The 18,950-nt window shown below is 41.8% G+C and overlaps 1 protein-coding gene across 1 annotated transcript in view; it reads left to right on the top strand.

Annotated features, from left to right (window-relative positions):
• NUP93 (nucleoporin 93) overlaps positions 1-2,265 on the top strand; it is a 135,151-nt gene extending 132,886 nt beyond the window's left edge. The window contains exon 22 of the mRNA XM_081335924.1: positions 2,014-2,265. Within this exon, the coding sequence (XP_081192050.1) occupies positions 2,014-2,124 (111 nt within the window). The 3' untranslated portion in view covers positions 2,125-2,265. The remainder of the gene's footprint in view (positions 1-2,013) is intronic.
• Positions 2,266-18,950: the final 16,685 nt, after the last annotated feature.

The following is an 18,950-nucleotide window of genomic DNA, read 5'->3' as shown; positions in this document are numbered from 1 at the left end:
CCGATTGCACCTTAGGCAATTGTTCTAACCTTTAGGCCACTGGCTCTTTCTCGCTTTGTTAGCTGAGAAGCAAGGGAGATATGTGTTAAGTGTTTGTTAACTATTTGGAATACCTTGCTAGGCCCCAAACATGGGACAAATCTTATTTCCTGTTTCAGCCTAACCCAAGGCCATCCACAGGCAGTAGTCACAGCAGTGACAGCTCATATTGCCTAAGGTGCGATCGGCCCAGGTTCGAATCTCAGAAGGGTATGGCTGACTGATGAGAACAAATAAGTTTGAAATGCATATCAGTCTCCCTTTAATTCTTGGTTAGCAGTCCAAAAAAATGTACACAAATATGAGCTGTCACTGCTGTGACTACTGTCTGTGGATGGCCTTGGGTTAGGCTGAAACAGGAAATAAGATTATATATATATTATATATATATATATAAAACCCGGCCACCTTCACTTGAATGCAGTTGAGATGTTTCAGGTCACCAGGGAACATGTGCCTAAAGGAATCTCCTTACTGTGAAAAGTATTTTAGCTTCACTGTGGTTAAAATTAAGGCAAGGGAAAGGTTGGAGACACAGGGAGAACGTTTGTTCTTCATTTTGTAGGACAGGTTCTTAACCAACACCTGAAAAGAAGGAAAGAGGAGAAAGGGACAGAGAAGGCGGAAGGGAATTAAAAGAAACTCAGCACTGATTTCATCCAGGCGCTTCTGCCATCTGGGCTTGAATCTGAACCGCAAGATCTTAGATTGGAAAGATGTAAGGAGACCAGGATGGGGCCAGCAGTTTCAGCATCGCTGTAGGGCAGTGATGGCGAACCTTTTAGAGACCAAGCACCCAAACTGCAACCCAAAACCCACTTATGTATCGTCGGGTGCCAGGTGGGCGTGGCCCATTGGTTGGGTGTGGCCAATTGGGTCAGTATATGGCCAATTGGGTGGGCGTAGCCCATTGGGTGGGTGTGGCCAATTGGGTCAGTATGGCCAATTGGGTGGGCGTGGCCCATTGCGTGGGCGTGGCTGCGGTGGTAACGGCAGACTGGGTGGGACTAAAAAGTTCAATCAATTCCAACTTTGCGAGATCTTTTTTTTTTCCTGCGAGACATTGAAATTGATTGATTGAACTTTTTTTTTTTGCACACGGCAGAGGCCTAAATCGAAAAGGTTTTATAAAACCCAGCTGAAGGCCTAGGACTGGGGCAATGGTGCACGTGCCCACAGAGAGGGCTCTGCGTGCCACCTGTGGCACGCGAGCCATAGGTTCACCACCACGGCTGTAGGGGATGCCATTCTGTGGACTATCAGGGAACTTTACTGGAACTGGGGGACATAAGCTGAAGGACACAAGCCAAACCAGTCTGAGCACTTGCCATTGGTGTAAGTTAGGAGTGATCTTATAATCTTAGATGAAACAATCTACTAGAGTTTGAATTAATCATTTAGTGTTCCTGATGAAAGCACTCGTGTTCTGGCAGGTTTGTTTGAATGTGTTTTGCAGATGAACATCTCAGCAAAGATAGGGAGAAAGCACCCTATTTTTCTAGCGTGCTTTTAGCAAAAGGGAGGGATGAATAAAACTTAGTGGGGAAAAATATTTTCTAGAGACAGAAAGGCATAAACGTAAGCGCATGTCCCGGTAGCACTAAATAGCCACAAGGGAACAAGGTTCGAACAAATCCATTGTCATGTGAGCCCTGTTGGATGTTAAAATACAGACGAGTCAGGTGAATGTCCGGTTAAACTGGTTTATTGGTACTCATGCCTATGCACAGGAATATTCTCAACTAACAGTTAACACCTGCTTGGGGTCAATGGAATTCGAGGGCGGTTGGGCTTAAGTCACTCATGGCTATGTAGGGATTCTAGGCTGATTCCTCGTTTGACTCCTCCCCCAGGTTCTGCCACTCTTTCTCCCACAAGATGAGATTTTTGTGCTTTTCTAATTTAGCCTATCCCAAGCTGTCTTTCTCTCTCCAGACCTGGCTAATTTTTCTTCTTCTTTTGATACCCCTTTAGCAACTCCGATCTCAAGCTCGGGCACTCATCACGTTCGCCGGGATGATCCCCTACAGAACGTCAGGGGACACCAACGCTCGGCTAGTGCAGATGGAGGTTCTCATGAACTAGCTAGGCAGGGAAGCCAGCTGGCAGTGGGTTCTTTTGTGTTGCACACTGAAAGGGTGATGGTGACGGGCCTCCATTTTCATTTTCATTCTTCTTTTTTTTTGTATGCGTTTCCGTCAACCCCAATAAATTTCTTTGGATTTATCTATTTGTTTTATTGATACTTTTATTTTACTTTCCACAGTTTTCTTACGTTCTCTCATTTATTTGTGTTGCTTTCCAAACTCTTTCTTCTTTTGGAGGGGAAACGAGAAAGATCCTTTAAGTTACGACCACAGGAAGCAGGTAGTATGTCCTTGTTTTATTCCCCGGAAGATTAATAGCCCCCTGTGACGGTTTTGCACTACACACACACCCCCAGGTCATTGAGAGTTGACTCTTGGTTGTCAAATTCAACCCAGTGTAGTGCTACATAATAGCTGGGTTGCCCCAACTCTCTGGACTACATGGAAATGGGTAATTTATGGAATTAATGTGTGGTTTGGAATTCAGCTATTGCCTTAGCATATTGGGCGCAACCAGTCTCTTAAAATTTTTGGTCGTTTATCTTTCCTCTGGATGGCTCAAAAGTTCTAGGGTACCTGGATAAGACTGGCATTGTGAAGAAGACAGAATTTTCAACCTGTTTGGGGGAAGTATAATTTCCCCCACTGTTTACTTCCTTAAAAAAAACACATGAAGGGAAATTATACTAGATTTATTCATGGTTGGTTGGTTGAATTTCAGTATGATTCTGGGGGGGAGGGAAGGGAGAATTTATTTATTTAGAAAATTTATATAGCCGCCTACTCACTCACAGCGACTCTAGTTGCCTTACAAACAATAAAAACACGGTATATTAAAAAAACAATAAAAATGCAAATAAAAAAAATTACTCCCCCCCTCCCACTCCTCCAGCAACAACGCACCGTCAAATAAGTCGTTTGGTGAGCTCCATCCCACTCTGGATTGTGGGATGTTGATTGTGAGTTGTGGCATATTAATATGACTGAAAACAAAAATTGCCCAGGTTTTGGTTTTTTTGAGTATCTGGCAATTTAAATATTGAGAGTTTGAGTATTTTATTTCTATTGGATTTTATTAATAGCTGGTTAAAAGTAAGCCATCTGTGCAAATGAAATGAACTTGTTGGTTGCTGGCTTTAGGATCTGATAGGTACCAGTTTATCTGTTCCTTTCTGCTGTTTCCCCAAGAATCGTATGTGGGGGGTTCTCTAGTCTAGGGGTACCCAATCTCTGGTGTATGGCCCGGTTCCAGTCCACGGCCCGTTGGGAACTGGACCGCAGAAGCAATGGGCGAGCACATAAAGCTGCATATGCGAATGTCGGGATGAGGTTGCATGCGTGAAACCATACCCGACCCCCACACACTGCCGCTGCTACTCCACGGAGCTGGAAGGGTTGGGGACCGCTGCTCTAGTCCAACCCCATGAGTAGCTGTGTCTTGTCCAAGACCCAAGAGAGGAATCGAGCTTTGGGTAGGGAGCTTGTGCAGCTGATAAACGAAACCACCCCGGGGAAATGCTTGATTGGGGTGAGGGTGGATTTCTTTTTAATGTGATTTATCCTGAAACAACCTCAAGAAGCAGTTCTTCAAAGCGGCGGAGAAGGTCCAGGCTGACATTCCGGTATTGTTGCTGCAGCTGGTGTTGTGAATCAGGCCGACAAAAAGTGCGTCTTACTATCCGGCTATTTCACTACACCAGGGTTGCATCATACCACTTGCACAACCCGATGCCGAGATGTGGCTGATTCGCTCCGAAGTCACCTCTGAGTCCTCTGGAAGTGGAACTTATTTTCCTTCTCTCCTCTTCTGAATCTGAAGACGTCGACTGCTTTAGATCGGTCCAGATTTTGCAGAACGGATGGACAACAATCCAACGTCAAGAAAGCTCCATTGCTTCGCCCTTCATTCAGAAGAATACCTCCCAAACCAGAGGATCTCTAACTCCGAATAAATTCCACAGAAATGATTGTTTTCTACGTCACAGATAATTGGGGTGGGGAACTGGTGAAAAAGAAATGGAGGGGTTCCGTTGATTGCTTGTGTGTTTATTAAATTTATTTGTCGCCCATCTCTGGGCAGCTTACAGCATTAAAATATTAAAATCCTAAACAAGTAAATATCTCTAAAACAATAAAAATGAGAATCCCAATCCAGATAAAACTATGTTAAAGGATTGTTGAAGATCTGATCTTCAAAATGCATGATTGGTTTATGGAATATGATAGTGGAGTTTGGACAAAAAGCTTACGCATTTTTTCCCTTAAAAACTCAACAATTTTTTGTGGTAGGTCATGTTGTTTTGAAGTATATGACGATGGCTTGGTAACTAGCATGGAAAATGGAAATGGGATATGTGATGTTTTTATAATTGCAAATACATGCATAAAAAATAAAGCTACAAAACTAGAAGGATATTCCTATTCTGCCATGTATGTGTGATCTAAAAAAACATTCTGTGTTTGAATAAGTATTTTAACTGAAAATGTTTAACTAAAGTTGCACCCCTAAAGCAGAGGTTTTCTTCACAATGTTTGCCTAACGTCAGCCCCTTGGAAGGTGAAGCAACATTTTCTTTACACAAACAATTGGTCAATGACAATTTTTGCTTGTTAAGTTCCTCAAACTCAATTCCCTCCATTCCTCTTCTGCTCCTGCTATTCCAGGGTGGCAGAACTCTTAACCTGATTATTGTTTAGGCATACGTTTTTTTTGAGGTAGTGCAGCTTCAGGGGGGATCTGCACTGAAGTGTAGATCATGAGTGCTGCATCGGTTCCACTACGTGTTCCGGCAAAGTTTCAGCACGTCCACGGCCCAGAAGTTGGCATTGCCTTGTTCTGTTTATAATCTGTGGATCTGAATTCTCTAGGGTGATTGGAGACTTCTAGGTAAGGGGCTGCTGAACGGTGGCTGGGTGTGTTCTGTTCTGTTTGGTTGGCGTTCATCATCTGAAATTATTTCTAGTTCTATTGATGTGGTGGAATGTAGTCTGGATTCCCAGGAGGGAGGGGCTGCATTCCAGAGGACCAAGAGAGAGCAAGGTTTAGATCAGGGATAGGCAACCTTGGCTCTTTTATGACTTGTGGACTTCAACTCCCAGAATTCCTGAGCCAGCCACGCTGAGGGGAAAGGGAGAGGTTTCCAAGCTGAGCCATGCTGGCTCAGGAATTCTGGGAGTTGAAGTCCAAGAGTCATAAAAGAGCCAAAGTTGCTTGCCCCTGGCCTAGGCCGCTTTATGACTCGTGGACTTCAACTCCCAGAATTCCTGAGCCAGCCACGCTGAGGGGAAAGGGAGAGGTTTCCAAGCTGAGCCATGCTGGCTCAGGAATTCTGGGAGTTGAAGTCCAAGAGTCATGAAGGGGCCAAAGTTGCCTACCCCTGGTTTGGATAGTTTGGTTGGGAGAAAGAGGGTTAAGATAGCTCCTCCCTTGAAGTTTTCAGACTATATCCTTAATGATGCTTTTACTTTGGCAATATTTCTGTCTGTAAGATGAGGGATAATAAAGACAATTCTTTATTAGTAACCATGTGTCTTTCTTGGTTTTTGGAGCCTGACAATTATTCTGTTGGCACGTTCGTGTTTTTTTATTTGAGTGCCAGATTACAGGAATTCTTCTGCTTCTTGCTTGATCAGTTATTTTTGTATGATCTCAGTCAAATGTAGGGTTCGTGTTGAGGGCATGGGCGGCCATTAGATATTTTTGGTTTTTGTTGATGAGTTCCTTGGTTTGTTTGTTTGTTGTGGTGTTTTTTTGTAGTAATTGGTGAATAATACAGAGTGAGCAAACTGCGGATTACATTCAGCCTTTGGTTGCCAAACCAAATCAACTCACACACGTGCCACAATTCTCAGAATTTCATTTTGAACACTTTTCTCCTCTCTTTCATACTTCCCTGCAACTCTTCAACTGCCTGCAAGAATGGAGCTTGGAACAGGATAGTGGTACAGGATCCAGATGGGCAAAGTAGCTCCCCTTGAAGGTGGTTTGAGTTGGGACTGTTAGAATATGTTGTTGAAAAAATGGTTTGTTTAACAGAGTATTATTAATACACAGTGGAAGTTGTACTGGGACTTTTAGGCAAACAGTAATGCACTAACACGAGTTTTATAACTTATTTTTACTCAGACAACAAAAAGAAACACAGTAAGAAATAGTCCAAGTATCAATCCAGTATCATGCACATAAAAGTCAGTCCATAAAAAACATAGTATCAAAATACAAAAGCTGCTTACCAATATCAAAAACAATATACACTGTAGCAAGCAGTTGATTCTTGAGAGAATAAATATCAAGTTAGCAAACAAGAGAACAAGAGGTATCCAAACACTAACATCAAACACATATACAAGAGCAGCTACGTGTAACATCTAACTCTCTTTTATGTGGAATAATTACAGCCACACCCTTAGGCCGTTTAACTCCTTAAAGGTGCTTTTACTCCATTATATAATATTGTCACCCAAATCAAGTTTAATCTCTAACAATCTCCCCTTTTGGGTGGCATATTATACATATATTTTTACAATCTCAAATTACACATATCACAAACAGATTTATGCTTTATAGCACCCTGAGCTTTAGTAAACTGGTCAGCAATATTATCTTCAGTTGCACAATATTCCAGTTTAATCAAATTATCTTTAACACATTGTCTGACATTTAGATACCGTAGATCCGTATGTTTTGATCTAGTTTTCACTGCAGCATTAGTTGCTAATTTTATAGCTGCTTGATTGTCTTCATACACTTTTATTGGTTCATTACAATTTAAACCCATATCAAACAATAATTGTTTCCATACCAATAGCTCAGTACATAATAAAGATAAACAAGAAAATTCGGATTCAGTTGTTGATAAGCTTATATGCTTCTGTTTGTTAGACCTCCATCCTACTAAAGCGTTTCCCAATAATACAACCAATCCTGAAGTGGATTTCCTGGTTACAGTATCAGATGCAAAACTAGCATCTGCAAATGCTTTTAGTTCCAATTCCTTTGTTGGCTCTAGATATAGAGAATAATGTATGGTGTGCTTCAAATATCTTAAAACTCTTTTCGCACCTTGCCAACATCTGGTTGTAGGATTCTCACAATATCTAGCTAAATGATTAACTGTAAATGCTATATCAGGTCTTGACCAGTTACATAAATACATCAAGCTGCCTATTAATGATTGATATATCTTTTTATCAAAGACATTGCTGTTATCTGCTGAACTCTCAAAACCTTGAACCATAGGTGTTTTTACTGGTTTACAGTTTTCCATATTATAACGTTTCAGCAAACCATTAATTTTCTTAGCTTGAGACAATTTAAATCCTTTACTAGTCCTGACAATATCCAGCCCTAGATAATGACTTATAGCTCCTAGATCTTTTACTCTAAATTTTCTTTTTAACCCTGAAATTATTCTTTCAGTTTCTGTTTCATCTTTTGCTATAATAGCAATATCATCAGTGAATAATAATAACAATGATAATTCACTATTTTGCTGTTTTATAAATAAACAAGGATCTGCAATACTAGCTTTAAATCCCAAACTATTTAACTCTTTTACTAAACATCTATTCCACTCATAACCTGACTGTTTTAAACCATACAAACTCTTATTCAGTTTCCAACAGTACCCTACCTTACTTTCTATTCCTGATGGAACTTTCATATATATATCATGGTTTAATGTTGCATGCAAATAAGCAGTTTCAATATCTACATGTTTTATACTATAATTCTTATTTGCTGCCCAAACTAAAGCAGCCCTAAGAGTGGAAGCTCTTAACGTTGGGGAAAATACTTCATCATAATCACTATTATTCTGTGCAAATCCTTGAGCAACTAATCTTGCTTTATGTATTACCTCTCCTGTAACACTTTCTTTCAGTTTAAAAACCCATTTACATCCAATTAACTTTTCTGTTTTAGGTATTTTAACCTCTTGATAAACATTAAGATCTTGCAAAGACTTTATTTCTTTATCCATAGCTACTTTCCAATTCTTTCTTTCATTCTCAGGATACATTTTTATTTCTTCAACATTAGAAGGTTCAATGTCTATTTGACAAATTAAACCTGCCTCGAAACGATCAGGCTGTCGTCTTTCCCTGTTAGACCTTCTGAGAATTATTGGACTTATAGGTACATTTACATTATTATCTTCTTCCTCTCCTGTCTCCACTATCAGTGGTTCTTGTTTGATCTCTCTAGCAGGTTCCTCCTCTTCTTTATCACTTTCATTTGAGGAGTTAGTTAAATCCTGTTGAGGAATATATACAATATCTTCTACCCTTTCCCAGCCTGACTGTTCTTGAAAAACAGCGCTAGAACTACAATAAATGTTTTTAGTACCTTTCTCCCAGAACCGATAAGACTTATGGTTTAACTCATAGCCAACAAAAAATAATTGTTTAGCTCTATGTTCTCCTTTATTTCTTATTGAACTTGGAATATGTACCCAAGCAGGTGTCCCAAATGTGTGAATATAACTAAGATTTGGTTTTCTCTTATACCATAAGGTATAAGGAATTTTACCTGTAGCTGAACTAACCACATTGTTTAAAATATGATTAGCACATTTTGCTGCTTCTCCCCATAAGCTATCAGGTAAACCAGAATCTTCAATCATAGATCTAATCATAGCTTGCAATGTTTGGCCCCTCCGTTCAACAAATGCATTATGCTGAGGTCTATAAGGAGCTGTACGTCTATGCTCTATTCCCTCTGAAACTAACAGCTCATTGAACTGTTTATTAACAAACTCAGTTCCATTGTCTGTTATTATGGTTTTTACATTTAACTGAGTTTTCCTTTGTACAAACTTGAGCCAATTAGATATTGTTTGTATAGTTTCAGTTTTTGACGTAAGGAGATAACAGAACCCATATCTGCTATAATGGTCTAGAATATTTAATATGTAGCAAGCACCCCCTAAACTGGGTTTCATAGGACCTATCAAATCCATAAATACCAGTTCTAATGGAGTTGTGGTTTTAAATCCATCTAACCTATTAGCTGGTGCTGCCCTGCTCTTTTCTCTACCACATACGTTACACTGCAGATATTTCTTACAAGCCTTTAACTTAAACCCATTAGATAAAGCTACAGTTCTTTTTAGTGTATTAAAATTCACATGACCCAATCTTCTATGTAATAAATGAATACATTCATCATGTGGTTTTTGATTTGTACAAGTAGTAGCCATTATAATAGGATCATTGCTAATTACAAACAAACCATCTTTCATATTAGCTATTAAGTTCACTTCATTCTTTTGAATAAGACATTCCTCCCCTTGGAAAGTAACTTTAAAACCTGCTTCCAATAATGCCTTAACTGATAATAGATTATAATCACATCTGGGAACATATAGCATTTCCAAATTTTGTTTTAAAAATGAACAGTAAACCTTACCCTCTCCAGAGACCTTGACTCTCCAGCCATTAGCCATAGAAATATATTTTTTACTAGACCTTATATTCTCAAAATCCCTTTTTATTTTTGAAATACAGTGTGTAGCTCCACTATCTACCACCCACCAATTGTGGTTATTAGTAGTTCTATTAGCTACAGCTACATTAATCAGCTTTTTATTCTTTCTATGGCTTTCCTTTCTCTGACAATTACTATTCTGACAAAACGTAGCAATATGTCCCTTTAACCCACAATTAAAGCATTTCCTTAAAATATAAGCAGATTCAGTCTTCTTTATTTCTTGTTGCAATGGCTCTCTCAACTGTTTTCTCTCCATACGACATCTTGATTCTTCCAACAACCTTCCAGTTATTGAAGAAACAGTTAGGTCTTCTTTGGACAAAACCTCCAAGGACGATACAAAGACATCGTAGCTCTCATCCAATGATGATAAAATGATGTAAACCTGGTGAAGCTCTGAGAAAATAAGTTCTTTTTCTTGCAGTTCCAACAAAGTTGCTTTTATAAAGTTAAGGTGAGCTAACATATCGCCATTCTTTTCCAGTCTAGCTCTAAATAGCTTTCTGGTAAGATTTATATGAGCACCAACACTGTCCCGAACAAAAATCTTTTTCAACTTAGCCCAACATTTAGCAGCAGACTCTTCTCCACGCACATGGACTAGCTGTTGGTCTCCTAATGTTAGCCCAATAATAGATAAAGCCTTATCATTGTCTTTATTGAAGTCTTCAATCTTCTTGTTATCTTCTTCATTAGTTGGATCCCAGGCAGTTACATCAGGAGGATTATGGACTATTTTCCAAAGACCTTGATTTTGTAATAGCAAACTACATTGTGTAGACCAGGATACGTAGTTTGACCCATTAAGCCGGGTAATGCAGAATGGATTGAATAGTCCTTGTGCCATTGTCTGAATTTCAAAACTCAGTTAGGAAATATAAATACAATACTGTGCCTGTCCTCAGCACCACACTGGATCTGGGCCCATAACCATTGTTAGAATATGTTGTTGAAAAAATGGTTTGTTTAACAGAGTATTATTAATACACAGTGGAAGTTGTACTGGGACTTTTAGGCAAACAGTAATGCACTAACACGAGTTTTATAACTTATTTTTACTCAGACAACAAAAAGAAACACAGTAAGAAATAGTCCAAGTATCAATCCAGTATCATGCACATAAAAGTCAGTCCATAAAAAACATAGTATCAAAATACAAAAGCTGCTTACCAATATCAAAAACAATATACACTGTAGCAAGCAGTTGATTCTTGAGAGAATAAATATCAAGTTAGCAAACAAGAGAACAAGAGGTATCCAAACACTAACATCAAACACATATACAAGAGCAGCTACGTGTAACATCTAACTCTCTTTTATGTGGAATAATTACAGCCACACCCTTAGACCGTTTAACTCCTTAAAGGTGCTTTTACTCCATTATATAATATTGTCACCCAAATCAAGTTTAATCTCTAACAGGGACTCATCCGGAAAGCATGGGAAGGAGAACCGGGAATGGGGTGGGAGGTAGCGCTACAGAAGAGAGAGGAAGGCGATTGATTACATGCCATCAAGTAATCATCAATTCTTAGCAGCCACATAGGTAGATTGTCTTTATTTTATTATTTTTATTTTAATCCCATTTATATCCCGCCCTTCTCCGAAGACTCAGGGCGGCTTACAATTTTAAGCACAAACCAATGTGCTTAGCAGTAGCCTTCATTCTATGTATATGCCTGCTTATTAGGGCTTCCCCCCCCAAGTGGCATTATTACAAAGTCAGCTTATTGCCCCCAACAATCTGGGTCCTCATTTTACCTACCTCGGAAGGATGGAAGGCTGAGTCAACCTTGAGCCTGGTGGGACTCGAACCTGCACTAATTGCAGGCAGCTGGTGTTACTTAAGGAGGCATTAGCCCACTGCTCCACCAAGGCTCTTCTCTTTATGATGATCTGTCTCTAACCTGGTCCTTCAGATCTTCCAATGGTGCCTTCAACACCTCTGTAACAGTTCATCTACTTTGCTGCTGTTCGTTTTCTTCTCTTTCTTTCCACCTTTCCCAGCATTAGAGCCTTCTCTAAAAAGTTGGGTCTTTGCATAGTATGTCCAAAGTAGGATAATTTGATTCTGGCCATTTGAGTCTTGAGTGAAAATTTTGCACTAATTCTGTCCCAAAGGTACTTTTTCAAAAAATAACAGCTTTCCCCCCCCCCCTTGTTTTCTCATCCAGCTTGGATGAGAAGCGAAACGTCTTCAAGGAAAAACAAAGTCCAGTTGCCTTTTAAGAGAATCCCTCTGGGACAACCGTGATCAGATGACTGAAAATCTCTATAGACATCTGGGCTAATTCGTTTAATGATCCATTGGCTTTTTTTTTTTTTTGGGCTGCCAACAATATGCTCTGGAGAGAGAAAAAAACTGGCTATAATTTGCACATCTAGAATAGCTTTAATCAACTGGACAACCTCCAGAATGGTTAGAATTTGAAGTTCTTAATTTTTAGAGGAAGATCAAGGTTTTTTTTGTCCCCCCCCCCCGATTTGAAGAGGAGAACTGCGCCCTCAGTAGCAGTATTTGGAGCCAAAGATTCCAAACAAAAACCCAAACTCACTACAATGCAGTGGCTAAAAATAAATCTTAAATTACTGTGCGCTCGCCCAGTCACCTTTTACAGTCCAGCAGAAAACTGGCTAGGTTTTGCATTAGCTGGTGAAAAAGAGCGTCCGTGCTGCATTCCAAATGCTCTTTCCAGCTCATTATCTGTCTAAGCTTGAATGTTGCTAAGTGACTTGGTAAATCACCAGCTATCCGGCAGCAATCAGCCCAATGTAGCATTTTGAATATTGGAAATAGTTATTCTAGCAGGTTTTTCAACTGTGAGCCAATATTTGTACGATGACATTTATAGCCATCCCTCCAGGGTCAATGGGACTCTCCATGTTATCCTCCCCACAATTTTGTGAGATTGCTTAGGACAGGGGTCCCCAACCCCTGGTCCGTGGACCAGTACCGGGCTGTGGCTTGCCAGCAACCGGTCCACGCAAACAAGCAAAGCCCCATCTGTGAGATACAGGCAGTACACGAAACCACGCGCCCTCCGGTCCGCGGAAAAACCTCCCTCCACGGAACCGGTCCCTGGTGCCCAAAAGGTTGGGGACCTCTGGCTTAGGATGAGTTGACTTGCCCAAAGTCATCCAAGGAGCTAAAGATACAGAGTGTGAGTCAAACCTGGATCTTATGAGGTACATTAAGCCAAAATTAAGTCTTTTTAAGTTTTCCACTGCTGCTGGAGTGGCCAGAAAGGATAAAATAAAATATGAGATCATAAGAGAAAGTATTGGAATAGAACCAATCTTTAAACTATATACAAAGACAGCGAGTTAAGTGGTTTGCTGACCTGAAGAGAATGTTTTTGAGTTTCTGTGCCACATACAAAAAAAGGAGAAGGCCAAAAGACAAGGCAGATCCAGAAAAAGATGCAACATCCAAATCACAATACAACATCAACTAATGGTTGAGGCCACTGGAAGTGCAAGAACCAGAACTTTGTATCTCCTGCGACACCCAGAGCAGTAAAAGAAGTACAGAAGTAAAGTTTTTCCACTGTGGATATTGATGTAAAACATTTCCAGTTGTACTTTAAGCAGTGAATATTCCTTTAATGTTTGACTCATTGTTTTGAAACCCTAAAAGGTAAAGGTAAAGGTTCCCCCACACATGCATGCTAGTCGTTTCCAACTCTAGGGGCCGGCGCTCATCTCCGTTTCAAAGCCGAAGAGCCAGCGCTTGTCCGAGGACGTCTCCGTGGTCATGTGGCCGGCATGACTAGATGCCAAAGGTGCACGGAACGCTGTTACCTTCCCACCGGAGTGGTCCCTATTTTTCTACTTGCATTTTTACGTGCTTTCGAACTGCTAGGTTGGCAGAAGCTGGGACGAGTAACAGGCGCTCACTGTTACGCGGCACTCGGGATTCGACCTGCCAAACTGCCGACCTTCTGATCGACAAGCTCAGCGTCCTAACCCACTGAGTCACCGCGTCCCCTTTTGAAACCCTAGATCCTATTTAAGATGAAGATATTTGAACATGGCTGAGTTTGTTGCTTGCTTGTTGCAATTTCCTTTTTGTGAGATATAGAATAGTCACCCTGTGAGACCGATCAGTGAGAGAGATTGGCAGCAAATCCCTGGTGAGTTTTCGTGGCTGAGAATGAGATGTACTAAACTGCTACATCACAAAGGTGACTTGTGTCTTTTATCTTGTTCTGCTTATAAAAATGCAGGTTCAGATCTGGATGGACAAAAAAAAGCCGTTCCTTCCTTCCTCCCTCCCTTCCTCCCTCCTTTTTCCTTTCTTCCTTCCCTCCTTCCTTCCTTCCTTCCTTCCTCCCCTTCCTCCCTCCTTCATTCCTTCTTTTTTCTTTCTCCTTCCTTCCTCCCTCCCTCCCTCTCTCCTTCCTTCCTTCCTTCCTTCCTTCCTTCCTTCCTTCCTTCCTTCCTTCCTTCCTTCCTTCCTTCCCTCCCTCCCTCCCTCCCTCCCTCCCTCTCTCTCTCCCTCCCTCTCATTTCTATACAGCCAATCCCATGTATGGGACATGAGCAAGCATCAGGGAAGTTTCATGGAGCCATCTGTAAAGCCACAGAAACTTGGATGTACTTATGTACGTGTTTACGCATCTCCATAATAATTGAAATAATTACGATAACCCAGTCACCAAATTCTTAGCCTCTGTAGGAAGCATTTTAAGAGTGCATATGCAAAATACACATTACCATCCTAAAACACCCCCCTCCACCAAAAAAGGTGGAGTTTCATTTGTACCATCAGAGTTGCCCACTCTGACTTCTTTTAACCTACCTTGTGGACACTCCTGATCGTAATCATGGTATAGGCCAGAGGACCCCAACCTTTTGGGCACCAGGGACCGGTTCCGTGGAGAGAGGTGTTTCCACGGACCGGAGAGTGTTTATTTTGTGTGCTGCCTGCATCTCGCAGATGGGGCTTTGCTTGTTTGTGCAGACCGGTTGCTGGCAAGCCATGGCCCGCTACTGCTCCATGGACCGGGGATTGGGGATCCCTGGTATAGGCTACCTTTGAATATTTTAACTGGGGTTCTGTAGCATTTGGGTTTCAAAAGCAAAGGGTCTTCAAAGGGAGAGGCGGTCGGGAAGATGTTGGATAACTCCTTCAAGTTGCTGTGCCGCCATTTTGCTGGGTCTCCAACCTCCAATCTCTTCTTGCAAAAATTCCTTGCAGGCTTTCTGTTCCCACTTTGACTTTCTTACGTTAAAAGATAGTCAAATTTAATAAACCTTTAAAAGCCTTTCCATGGCTTTCTTTTTCCTAAATCGAAAGGGTTTAAGAAAGAGACAGATCAAATGTCAGCCCCCAGATACTGTAACTGATTTTCAAGAATCTCTTAGCATCCCTAAACTTTGAATATTTCTGTGTCAGCAGCTACAGCTCAGTGCTTTTCTGGGACAAAGGTTGGGAGGACCAAAGCATATTCTTGACTTTAACAGATTTTCTTTCCATCTCAGCTTTTTTCCTGAGTGGCAAGAACTCTAAATGTGCCCACCCCCCATCAGCCAGAGAAAGACAAATGGCCATGTGTTTGTGGTCTGGCAAAACTGATTTGATTTTAGCTTAATTTGATTTCAGTTCATGCTGAAAGCCTGATCTTGCCTCTCTTTTTTTCTACCTCCAAAGATAGACCATTCCACCATTAGACAAATCCTGCCATTGGGCGGAATTTCCTCATGTAGAAAGAAGAAAACCTCATGTCCATTATTTCTGATTTTGGTTGCTATAGTTACAGAAAAAGAGTTCCTGAGCTTTTCCCTACAGCCCTCATTTATGTATGGGCATCCCGCCTTTATTCTTAGAAATTACTCAAGGCACGTGAACATATTCAACACATCTTCCTCCTAGTTTCGCCCAGGACACAAGCCTGTGAGGTAGGTTGGGCTGATAGGGACTGGCCCGAAGAAACTCAGCTGGCTTTCATGGCTTAGAACCAGACTAGAACTCATTGTCTTCTGGTGATTGACCCAAAGTTATCCAACCAGCTTTTGTGGCTAAGACGGGACTAGAACTCACTGTCTCCTACTGATTGACCCAAAGTCACCCAGCCGGCTTTTGAAGTTTGAAGTTTATTATATTTGTATACCGCCCTTCTCCTGAAGGACTTGTGGCTAAGATGGGACTAGAACTCACTGTCTCCTGGTGATTGACCCAAAGTCATCCAACCGGCTTTTGTGGCTAAGACGGGACTAGAACTCACTGTCTCCTGGTGATTGACCCAAAGTCACCCAGCCGGCCTTCATGGCTAAGGTGGGACTAGAACTCACTGTCTCCTGGTGATTGACTCAAAGTCATCCAACCGGCTTTCATGGCTAAGACGGGACTAGAACTCACTGTTTCCTGGTGATTGACCCAAAGTCACCCAGCTGGCTTTCGTGGCTAAGGTGGAACTAGAACTCACTGCCTCCTGGTGATTGACCCAAAGTCACCCAGCCGGCCTTTATGGCTAAGGTGGGACTAGAAGTCACAGTCACCCTCTTTTCAGCCTGGTGCCTTAACCACGACTAGACCAAACTGCCTCTCATGTCTTCTCATGGTCCACTTTTCTCCAGAGTGAACGTCTTCAGTTCCTTCAGCCTGGCCACGTAGATTGCCTACTCAGATGTCTAAACACCCATCACTATTGTCACTTGTTAATTTCCTTCTGGAAATGTAGCCAGAACTATTTTCAGAACTTTAGATGCAGGCTCCTCGGCAGAATAGGGTTGCAAGAATCAGATTGCCCCTTTTCTTTTAGTATTGCAGCAGTCTGACTGGAATCTGGAGTCTGGAATCACAGTTTTAAGTCGTGCTGGTTGTTAAGCAGGTCACCATGTGACCGTGCCTGACTTTACAACCGTTTTTTTTTGCAGTCCTTAAGTGCTGCAGTCATCAAGTGAACCCATTATATCCAAAGGGCTGTAAATGTGGTCTGGTCGCCAAGCATCCAAAATGTGATCAGGTGACAAGGTGGCAGGTGGCCGTAGGAATTTCAAAACCAGGTCATAAGTTGCTCTTGGGAGATGCGTCTTAACTTCAAACAATTACTAAGTGACTGGACACAAGTGGAGAACCACTTGTATATCTAGCACTTAAAAAACTGCTTTTTCTCTGGAAGACCTAGCTGGAGAATTAGCTGGCTGATAGCAAAGGCACTGAAGGTTGTAGTCTCCTTCAAGTCATGTTTAGAATATAGAGCAACAGAGTTGGAAGGGACCTTGGAGGTCTTCTAGTCCAACCCACTGCTTGAACAGGAGACTTTATACCACTCTGGACAAATGGCTGTCCAGTCTCTTCTTAAAAACCTCCAATGATGGAGCAGCCACAACATCTGCAGGCAAACAGTTCCATTGATTAATTGTCCTCACTGTCAGGAAATTTCTCCTTAGTTCTAAGTTGGATCCCTCTAATGATCTTCCATCCGTTGCTTCTTGTCCTTTTGATACTCATCTCCTTTTATGGACAACAAGCTGGAAGTTGTTGGGAGTTGACTTCCTTCTGAGTATTTTATTGGCCTTTTCCATCTGCCCTATAGCCTTTTGAAGTTGCCGGAGATGTCACATCTCCACTGCTTTTCCGGCCCGACCTTGTTTAGCTTCCCTCCTGGATTTGGATCACTAATGTCCTCTTAGTGACGATATAAAATCTTGAAAACTCTGTTTCTGCATTTTCATCCTTCAGGAACTATATCCTCCACAGCCTGTTGGCCTGAACTCAGATATCGTATACGGATGAGAAGAGGTAACAGTGAGAATAATTTTTTATTCAAATGCAATGGTGACTGATTATTGGAAAGGGAAGATATTAATATTGTTCTGTACCAGCCTGCTACCGGCCCTGCAGAAAAGGCAGGGACAACCCCTTTTACAAGAAGGCAAGAGGCTGGAATTACGCCTGCCAAATTTATGGATACAAAAGCAAACAGAACAAGACACGAACCAAGAAACAGGAGCTTTTCAAGTGGTTGCCTTCAGCAAACCAGCCCTCCCACGCATTCCCCTTTTATACAGTTCAGGGCGTGGCTTCTCTCTGCCTCCTTCCGAGGAGCCCCATTGCCTTCCTCTGTTTACTCCTGATTGACTGCCTCCTGCGTCGGGCGTCCTTGAACAGGGCCAGCTGTGGGTCATCTTCATCAAGGTTGACTCAGCCTTCCATCCTTCCGAGGTAGGTAAAATGAGGACCCAGATTGTTGGGGGCAATAAGCTGACTTTGTAATAATGCCGCTTGGGGGCCCCCCGAAAGCCCTAATAAGCAGGCATATACATAGAATGAAGGCTATTGCTAAGCACATTTGATTTGTGCTTCTTAGATTGTAAGCCGCCCTGAGTCTTTGGAGAAGGGCGGGATATAAATGGGATTAAAATAAAAATTAAAAAAATCCACGCTGTCAGGCTCACACAGCTGGGTCTGCGTCGTGACCAGATGAGAGGGGCCTGGCTGGGGGCTCTCATCAAGCTGTCCAATCCCCTCAGCAAGCTCTTCAACACCCCCCTCCTCCTCCTCCTCTGAGTCGTCCGACCCAACTGCCGAACCCACAGGCTGACCCTGAATCACAACAAATATGGAAAAACAGATCATTCCGACAGGCACTGATGCTTTTGACTTTATGTACGCATGCACCTTTAGCTATCAATGACTTTCCCAAAGGTGCTTTTTCAAGAGGCCACTGGACGTTCTGGTTTTCTTTTGAAGCTGAAGAAGCTTCTTGGATGAGAAGCGAAACGTCTTCAAAGAAAAAGCAAAAAGCCCAGTTGCCTCCTGAAAAAGCACCTTTGGGACAACCTTGACCTGGAGGACTTGAGAGCTTCCATAGACTTTCAATGACTTTCTTTACTACATGTAATTTTTGATTCATTTAGTGACAGTTCAAAGTTACAATGCCACTGGAAAAACTGTCTTATGGCCATTTTTCTCACGATCGCTGCAGCATCCTTGTGATCACATGATCCAAGTTCAGATTGCTTGGCAACTGGCATGTACTTATAACGGTTGCAGTGTCCCTGGGTTGTTGGATCATCTTTTGCAACCCTCTGACAAGCAAAGTCCGTGGGGAAGCCAGATTCCCCTTAACAGCCCTGTTACTAACTTCCCAGCCGCAGTGATTCACTTAACAACTGTGGCAAGACAGGTTGTACAATGGGGCAAAACTCACTTATCAACTGTCTTGCTTAGCAATGGAAATTTGGGGCTCCCTTCTGGTCGTAAGTCAAGGACTGCTTGTATCCTAAGTTTCCTAAACAAATATGGTTTAGGGAAGGTCAGAAGCACATTAGACTCGTTCTCATAAAATAATCCATGGAGCTGTGCCCTGGTTCCTTCCCAGGTATTG

Source organism: Vipera berus (assembly GCF_964194415.1).
Source record: "Vipera berus genome assembly, chromosome: 10".
Lineage (NCBI taxonomy): Eukaryota > Metazoa > Chordata > Lepidosauria > Squamata > Viperidae > Vipera > Vipera berus.
This window is presented reverse-complemented; position numbering and strand designations above follow the sequence as displayed.